The 9,969-nt window shown below is 45.0% G+C and overlaps 1 protein-coding gene across 1 annotated transcript in view; it reads right to left on the bottom strand.

The window, feature by feature from the left end:
* The window catches only part of tnr (tenascin R (restrictin, janusin)), a gene marked incomplete at both ends in the record, with an annotated part of 284,483 nt that extends 282,875 nt beyond the window's left edge, over positions 1 to 1,608 (bottom strand). The window contains one exon of the mRNA XM_080725805.1: positions 1,465 to 1,608. Coding sequence (XP_080581931.1) covers positions 1,465 to 1,608 — 144 coding nt within the window. The remainder of the gene's footprint in view (positions 1 to 1,464) is intronic.
* Between the last annotated feature and the right edge of the window lie 8,361 nt (positions 1,609 to 9,969).

Here is a 9,969-nt window from a genome sequence, read left to right as displayed (position 1 = left end):
TAGCATGCAGTTTGATGTGCATCATGACCATCAACTCTGCGTTGGGTCACACACTTGTTTTGGACCTATTTGTCAACTCTTCAAAAGATAATGGCACCACTATCACCTCATAGCAGATGGCCTGTCTTAATCCTTTAGGCTATTTACTTCCCCCATAATGGCAGTGAATTGAGAGCCTGTTTCCTCACCTAGCTTGTGAACAGGAGTGATCTATGTTGTAAATACTGATGTTCGGTCATTGTGATCCTTTTCGTAACCTGTATCGCATATTCCCATAATCTACTGGATTTTGCTGGTGCAATCTCCCGTCATCTGTCTCCCCAGACACACCATCACTTAGTTATTCCGTTTGAGGGTAGATTTTTGAAACGATTTTTCAAAGGCAACACTGCTTAACGTTGGCATATTGACAGAGAGAGAGGGGAGGGGGGCAGACAGAGAGACCAGGGAAGTGAGGGGATTGAAATGGACAGAGATGAAAAAGATGACATTAAAGGTATGAAACGTGGCTTTGAAGTGCAGGTAGGTAGTAGGTACACACGAGGACAGCGCAGGGGGAAAGCAGACATGACAGAGAGAAGAGAGGGACTAATCCCTGATCAGCAGTCAGTCTTTCTGACCCGGCATTGGCTCGCAGGCAGACAAAATTGTTACGGCGGCGTCCAGCGATTTGGGCTGCCTGACAAAAACAACAACATGTCACTCCACTGCCTTTACTTGCTAAGGCAGGGGTCTTCAACGTTTTCAGGCCAAGGACCCCTTAGTTGAGAGTGTGATGAAGCATGGATCCCCTCAACCTTTTCATAGATTCCATATAGTTTAATCAGATTTGACAGCACAATCATCAGTGTATTTTGGATTCATGTCAATTTGTGTTTTCAAATATTTAACCACTTGAACCGTCAAAACGTAATAAACTTGGACCTTTCACTGTGTTACGTAGTCTGCTCTTTTTTCGCCTCTACACCAAACCTCTTTGCCGAAAATAGCCGATCTACAAGCTCACAACCGTTGTGACAACTTGTGAGCTTGTAGATCTGCTATTTTTGGCTAAAGTTAAAAGAATATGGATACTAGGGTTCAAGTGGTTAATACAATAAAGGAGAAAAAAGTTTCTCACACAAAGATTTGGAGGCCCGCTTGTAGCAACTCTGAGGACCCCCTGTTGAAGAAAGGTGCTAAGGAAAAGATACTGAATCATGAAATTGATTTGTAGTTTGCTGCTCACATTCACTTGCACTTGCTGTACACGTAACACAATACAACAGAGGGGGTTGGTTAGGTTAAAGGTAGATTATTATAATGAATAAAAGATGAATGGCAGTGAAAAGCCCTGCCTCTGTGGGGGGGAAAACAGGTTTATTTTCACCCGATATGTGGTCAAATGAACTATTTTCACCTCGTCTCCTATGTACCAGTACTTCCTCCGATTCTCAATACAGGCACGGATAATTGAAGTCAAACCGGCCTCTGAACTCGGTCTTTACGGGCACAGCGGCAGATCGAGGTCTGATGTGTCTCCGACTCTGTATAACGTGAGGCGCACTTGAATCGCTCTGTGCCGCGCACTGGGAAGGCGTGGCGCTCGGCACTTTCAGAGAACTCCATTTAGCTGTGTTGCATCAGCCGAAACAAATCAAAGACACCTCAAGTATCCCTAAAGAGAAGTCAAACACTATTCCCTCACAGGTGCTTTGCAGGTGTGATGCATTGAGAGAGACTGGGCGGAAACATGCGTGCTCGTGCACGCAGACACACACACACACACACACACACACACACACACACACACACACACACACACACCACATGCATACATGCTCTTATGCACACATGCACGCGCAACTGCACGCACGCACACACTTTTTCCCCTCTACATCCCTTTATATTCCCTCAATATAGCCCCGGTCTCTCCACTCCAGTAGGTTTCAATACTCCCTCAATGCACCTTTGTGCCGTTATATTGAAAATTACAGTCAGGTTGGGCAAAACCAGTGACCTTTGAATTAGCTTTGAGTGTAGCAGAATGGAGAGAAAGAAAGAAAGTGCTGCTGGTGGTGGTGGGGTGCAGCGAAGGAATAAGGGAGAACGACAAAGACAAAGCATGTGCATTTATTCATTTAGCGCGTGTGTGTTTGTGCGTCTCATCCTATCCCACTCCTCATGCCGAGAGCATTGCAGCGAGAGGACAATGGCGAGCCCGCCAAGGGTGACAAAAGGTGATCGTGAGGTTCTTGTGTGTTCTGTTAATGTGTGATTTCACCCAATTTCAAGCATCACTGCCTTGATAAGATTCCTGCATCCCATTGAAACGTTCCTCCGGAAAAACATTTATCTAATTCCCTTCATGGCTTCCCGCTCCCGTGCTCTCCACACACTGGAGGAACGACGATTGTGGAACGCTAATGCCAGTTTGTGTACATTATTCTATATGCAACCTCATCATACACCAGTATGTATGAAATATAAAGACCTAAGATGGATGGGTGGACGGATGGACGGACGGATGGACAAAATCCTATGGAAATGTATTAATTCCCTATTGGGAAGGGTAGGTGGGAAATCTGTCTGCTTACAGTATAGATTTCCCAGCAGACCAATAAATTATAAAAAGCATTAGATACCGCCTATATACCACAACCCTTTTTCTCAGCCTTTAATAATCGAGTCAGCATTCCTCACACAGGCTCAAATAAAGAGCGGTGATCTCAACAGTGACATGACACAACTGGCATTACACCCCTCCAGGACGTGTTTCGATGTGAGACTCATTGATAATGTCGAGAACAATTCTTTTGCCACAGTCCTCTCCTGATAATCTTCTTTATACAGTACCATCATGCTGCAGTCTCTAGTAACGCTGCTAACCCCACTGTTAGGTCTCTCCATTAATGGTCACAGTGTTTTCACTTTCGCCGACAAGACAAGTTATCTAACTTCTCATTAAACTGGTCTCTCTTGGACCGAATCATTTTTAAATAGATTTTTCGGAGGGAGGAATCTAGTCTTGCCTGAGATGGGAGAGCGCTCTCAAGTTGTTCCTCTCAACGTAAACTTTTTTGCCGTTTTGAAACAGGTGTTCTACCATGCCAATTGGGGACTGCATGCTTGTCAACACATGAGGCCATCAGTTGCTTGCTTAGCGGCTGGGGTTGGATCTCATGAACCCCAAGGCCTCACTGTCAGCACACATGCCTTGTTTTAAGTGATATAAAGCAATAATAAGCCAATAAGATGACACCCATATTTCCAGGAAATGCGAAGATTTTCAACCTCACTTGGTAAACACGCTAATGTCTCTATTCAGGGTATGTCATAATAGACAGATTTGGAGAAAACGGGCAAACATTTGGAGAAAATAACTGATCACACAGGATATTATCCAATTGCAATATCCTGACAGTCCACCCGTGGGCCCCGGCCCCCAGGTTGGGAACCGCTGGTCTTACTAACAGTAGGCACTGTGTGTGCCCACGCTTTTCACTGGACACTATCTCAGTAGCACGCAGGTGTGCCAAAGCCCCACTCTAAGTTCTGACTCAGCGGTTTCTCTAGCCTCACTTCCCTCCGAGCGGTCATGACTGGATGCAGAGCAGCAAGCCCTGCTTCCAGGCTCACCCTGCACGGATGCAGACAACAACCAGGAGGAGAGCCCATCCAGAGAGAGAGAAAAAACACTCCCTATTGTGGAACACATTCCCTACACCACTCATGTTGTTAATTAGAAATGAACTCCGTAATTATCCATCGTGTCTCATTGTCTGAGATGGATATGCTTGCTCGCTCTCGCTCACACACACACACACACGGACGCACGCACGCAAACACGCACGCACGCACGCACGCACGCACGCACGCACGCACGCACGCACAATTACTTTTGTTTTAAGCTTTTAACAACAGCTTTTGTTTTTCCGTTTTTTTCCCCCCCATCAATCGTGCCAATTCCAATTTGAATTGAAGCGCCTCAGAGGGATGCTCATTTTAAGCCATGCTGCTCGTTGGCGAGGGGGGAGAGAGAAAGAATGGCACCGCTTCCCTCTTGTAATGGTCCTCTGCCTTATCACAGAGCCCAGCTGTTTCTCTCGCGCGGCCGTGACAACTTAGCTGCGCTTCCTCAGACAATTTCACTTTCTCTAGGAAAATAAACAGAGGAATCCAATGGATCATTTCGCAGGGAAGACAAACCTGGTTTTCTCAATTGTTGAGCACCCGGCATTTGTGGGATACGGAGTGATAATTATTCAGTGACGCTGCTATGGCTGCCTCATTGCAGCGCTAACGTTCTAAATGAGCTGTGTTCGCATCAGGGGTGCTGCCGGCTGCCGCACTGCAAAATAAACTAGGAAAGGCCTCCTCACACCACCAAGTGGTTGTTGTTGTTTATTTGTTTTATACATAATAAAATCCTCCATTTAAACCAGCTACACCCAGTGGTTCTCAAACATGTTCATTTCAAGGACTCCCATAACTCTGTGCAGAGGTCTCGCACCAAATTCTGGGCCCTGGGAGGAACAAGGATTCACTGTGGGGCCCCTGCGCTTTAACTATTGAAAAATAGCAGATGTACAAGCTCACAGCAAATGATATGTATTTGGCCAAGGATCCCCATCTCAAAATATTGAGTTGCTTGAAAATATATATATTTGCATACATTTTCCCGACTTTTCAAAAATAGCAGATATACAAGCTCTCAGCGCGGCCCTTGGTGCCGCGCTATGAGCTTGTAGAAATGGTCCATTTGGTAGCATTTGTACACTCTCAGAGTTACAGACATGTAAGAGTCCATTTTGAACCCCACCCAAGGAACCCTGAGGGTCCATGGACCCCACTTTGAGAACCACTGACTTAAACCCTAATACTTCATTGACTGGGGTCCCACAGAGGTCTATACTTGGTCCCCTCCTACACCAGAATCTCTTCTACTAGCTTGAAGCTATTATGACATGCCCAGAATAGGGATGTAAGGGTTCAGGTGGTTAGCTAAAGTAACTACTTACTAGTAAGACACCTCAGGGCGACCAGTGACCTCGCCAGAAAGGGCGTGGTCGCGCCATGTCTTGGCCATCTGGCAAGTGATAAATATCGGACCAGTTACCCATATATAGAGACCCCTGGTACCCATATATGGAGATCCTTGTCCTGTATATGGAGATATGCTATGAGAGCCTAAACATGCTCAGTTATTTGTTATGTGAAAGTCCTATGATGTCTATGACATCATACATACAATCCCTTTTATGCCCATACATGGAGATCCCTGTCACACAGCCACACATATATGGGAGGTCTTGGCCCGCTGTCTTGGCCATATATGGATTCTGTTAGTGTGGTATGTGGCTGATGTGGCCTCTATATATGGGTATTCCCATATAACGTCCTGTTAGATATGGGCTTAATATTGATGACATCAGGGTACTCCATATATGGGCATAAAAGGGATTCTGTTAGAGTGGTTCCCCTGACATCACAGTGATGTCAGAGCATGATGTCAGAGCGGCAAACCCATAGACCAGGGTTCCCCAATTAGTTTTCCCCAAGGGCCCAATTATGTCTAGGGTACCAAGCCGAGGGCCACAACATTGCGGGGGGCGACGGCGGACGTTCCCGCTACTCCAGCGACAGTTCAGATATACAAGTGTTGTTGCTGCTCTTATTATTGGTTGTGGCACTAATAATTTAGCCCTGGTATTCTTAAATCCTGTGTTGAGTATCACACAAGGAGAAATACACTCCTTAAAGTTAAAACAAAATAAGTTAAGAACCAATTAACCAGTCTGCTTGAAAAGTATGCATCTGTATAACAGAAGCCAGTTGACAGTGCAGACATAATTGCCTTCCTTTGATCTATTAACAAGCAGAGGGGAGGTTTACACATAAACCTTCCCTCTGCAGTGCTCTAAAAATGACTGGAGTACTGTGATTATGGTAAGCTTACATTTCATATTGCACTCACCACCATACCTGTAACTTTCACTATAGTCCCCCAAAAATATCTTTTGAAAAAATAAAAAATAAATAAAGGGATTTTTTTTTTACTTGGGTTGGTGGGTGCCGGACAGAACCCCCCACAGAATAGGGCGCCTATTGTGGAACTCAGCCATAGACTGCAAAAAAAGTGTACACGTCGAGAAACACGGAGTCAGTATGTGCTGTTTCACATACTAAACTGCGACCGGCTACAAGGAGTTTTCACCTGTCTCTCTGCCTCCTGTGTATAATTAATGCCCAATATATGTTATTTTCGGCACACAACAGCATCATATGATGAAGTTTACATTGGGCTTAACTATGCAGGTATAGAGGTTCCAGTACAGTTAAGCATCACTAAATTGGGGAGTTGGCCAACCTTATAAGACGTTTGATTTAAAATCATCAGCAGCTCACTTCAATGAAAGAAATCAATGACACAAAAAAGTAGCCAATATCTGGATTTCTGCCTCATGTCCTTATAACATCTTCCAGATCTCTGCAATTTGTCTTGGACTTCAGAAATGTTAAAATTGTTATTCAAAATGTGTTTATTGCTCTACTTCTAAATAAAGTGTTCTCATAAACTAAGACGGCCTCTTTTGCTGAGCAAACGTTACACGTGCAGTCATGCACACCAAATGCGTGATTTGAATGTAATCCAGCCCGCTTGTGCAAAATTAAGTTGTTATGTTGCAATTTAAATTATTCATTTATTTTCATCACATGTCCGACGAACTGTAATCATTCTGGACATTCTGGCCCTGCAGTTTAAAAATTCTAACGCAACCTATGACACCGGCAGACAAACTGAAATCGAATTAAATCTGGGGAAATGTCATTCTACAGTGCTTTCCCTTCCAAGGTCTTGACCACAATACATTATTAACCAGATCTATACATCATTTACTGTCAGCTCAGACGTTTGCTGTGCACCATGGAAACCAGATCTGTATTCAAGCAGTTTCCCATGGAGCACAAGCACCGCTGTACAGTCACCAGTGACATTACATGAGCCTATATAAAAAGTCATATGTGAGAATGCTGTTCATAAAACTATACGGCAGGGGTCTTCAACGTTTTCAGGCCAAGGACCCCTTAGTTGAGAGAGAGATGAAGCAGGGACCTTATCATAGATTCCATATACTGTAGTTTCATTTTTTTGACAGCACGATCATCAGTATATTTTGGATTCATGTTATGGGATTTCAGATGTTTAACCAATTGAACCCTCAATACTTAATAAACTTGACTTTTCACTGTACTTGGTCAGCTCTTTTCCCCCTCCAAAGCTCTTAGCCAAAGATAGCCGACCTACAAGCTCACAACGGCTCGCAGCGCGAGGCGTTGTGAGCTTGTAGATCTGCAATTTTTGGCTAAAGTTCTCATGGATGCTAGGGTTCAAGTGGTTAATATAAAAAATCACACAAAGATTTGGATGACCCCCATGTAGTAACTCTGAGGAGTCCATTCAGACTTGACAACTATAGCTCCTGGAAGCTATCTGGCTCAACCCCAGCCTGTGCAGCTGGATCCTGGACTTTCTGACAGAAGTGGTGGTGAGGATGGGATCTAAAACGTCTTTCCCCATGAATCTCAGCACAGGAGGGGGGGGGGGGGGGTGTCCCTTTATCTACTGCCTGTGTATGCCTACGACTACTACCTACGAGTTCCAACTTAGTGATCATGTTCTTTGATGACATGTACGACTGATATATGCCTGTTTACGGGGGGCAGCAGTGGCTCAGGGGTAGAGAAACCGTCATTAGAACTCGGAGGGTTCCCGAAGGGTTCCCAGTTCAGTCCCGGGCTCCCCCAGAGTTAGTGTCGAAGAGTCCTTGAGCAAGACTCTGAAACCCCTAGTTGCGCCCGGTGAGCAGGTTGGTGCCTTGCACGGTTTTCTCTGCCATCGGTGTATGAATGTGTGGGTGAATGTAATGCACAATCTCTGTAAAGCGCCTTGGACAATGATGAGACAGACAGGAGGTCAGGCAGAGAGCACTCCCACATCCACACAGAAGTGGAGTGGGTCACAGAGTTCAATTTCCTTGGAGCGCACATCACTGAGAAACTCACCAGGGACGTATACTCGCTTAACGGGTGGCGAAAAAGACACAACAACACAACAACTGTCTCAGACGACTGAATATGTTTGGCCGCATCCGCGGCTCTTGCTGCCCCAAAGTCCTGCAGGCCTTCTACAGAGGTCAGGGGTGTCGCACCAAATTCTGGGCCCGGGGTAGGCTACACGGATTCACTGCAGGCCCCGCACAATTATTTTGTTATGCTTATATTGTTTTGCTTTAACTATTGAAAAATAGCAGATATACAAGCTCTCAGTGCAGCGTGCCGCGCTGCGAGCTTGTAGATATGCTATTTTTGAAATATTCTGAAAATTTGTCCAAGTCTTTGAATGTTTCAAATCCTTCTAAGGTTTTTTGAAAAACCTGTTTCTATGTCAGTGGTCCTCAAACATTTTCATGAGAAGGACCCCCAAAATGATATGTATTTGGCCACGGACCCCCATCTCAAAATATTTAGTTCCAGGGACCCCCAGAAGCAAAACTCTGTGCTACAAATGTTCGCTTAAAAAATACATACATATTCAAAGATTTGCACACATTTTCACGACTTTTCAAAAATAGCAGATCTACAAGCTCGCAGCACGGCACTCGGTGCTGGGCTGTGAGCTTGTAGATCTGCTATTTTTCAGCTAAAGTATAAAATAATTAAGGCCCCTCCACCTTGGGCCCTAGTAACTCGGTCCCACTTTTCCCCCCCTTGTGACGCCCCTGATAGAGGTAGCCTACCACAGAGACATCCATGACTGGCTGCATCGCTGCCGCGCAATTTCACATGAGTTCTGGGCGGAGCCATCCGTTTTCACGCCCGTCAGCAGGTTAGTTACTCACCAGCGTTAGTTTCACTGAGGTTAGGGTTGGGGTTAGGTTTAGGCATAGTTTTACTGAAGTTGGGTTAGGGATAGGTTTAGGCATAGTTTTACTGAGGTTAGGGGTAGGGTTAAGGTTAGGTTTAGGTGGTTGCACCTCCGCACGGTCCAAGCGAACAAATTGGAGTGCTCCCTAGCTCCGGTTCAGCCAATCAAAAGCTTCCATGGGCGGGGTTTGCCCAAAACTCTTGTGCGTTTCCAAATAACGCACGCTGCCTGGTATGAGTTCTGTACTGCTGACTTCAATCTTAAGGCAATGCAACATGGCAGCAGAACGCATCAGCAGATGTGACCGTCCCTCCTTCCAAGAATTATTATACAATGAAGCTAGCTCGCAGAACTGTAAAAGATCACAGTCACATAGGGTTCCTTGAGGGTCTTTAACTCCAAGATTATGAAAATAGAACACTGTTTGAGTGTTTTAGGTTGTCGTTTTATCATGTTTTTATTGTATTGGAGCTGTCGAGCGTGAGTTTTTGTATGAACCTAACCAGTGTATCTAAGTGACAATAACATGGATCTGAATCAGAGTTATGAGATAAAAAAGTTTGAGAACCACTGTTCCAGGGGATAAAGATGTATTTTATGGTTTGTATGGCTTTGTTAGAGGCTGAGCCACAGACAATCCTTTTTCCAATCACTTCCAATGGAGAACACGCACGCACGCACGCACGCACGCACGCACGCACGCACGCACGCACGCACACACACACACACACACACACACACACACACACACACACACACACACACACACACACACACACACACACACACACACACACACACACACACACACACACACACACACACACACACACACACACACACACAGGAACAGCTCAAGGATGTACTTTGACAGTACATCACAAGTCACAGCCTTGAGTCTGCTGGTTGCATTTATATAGCGCTTTATTCAAAATCATTATTACAGTAGCCTATTATGTTTCAATAATGGCTGCATGGCCAAAGTTCATACAGCAATTCTTACAATAGCAAAACATCAGTATTTCTTGAACTTATTCTTGCCTCAATAGGATATTATTGTG

The sequence above is a fragment of the Nannobrachium achirus genome (assembly GCF_963921795.1).
Source record: "Nannobrachium achirus genome assembly, chromosome: 5".
In the NCBI taxonomy this organism is placed as follows: Eukaryota; Metazoa; Chordata; class Actinopteri; order Myctophiformes; family Myctophidae; genus Nannobrachium; species Nannobrachium achirus.
The sequence above is the reverse complement of the archived record's forward strand: the minus strand, read 5'-3'. Positions and strand labels throughout refer to the sequence as shown.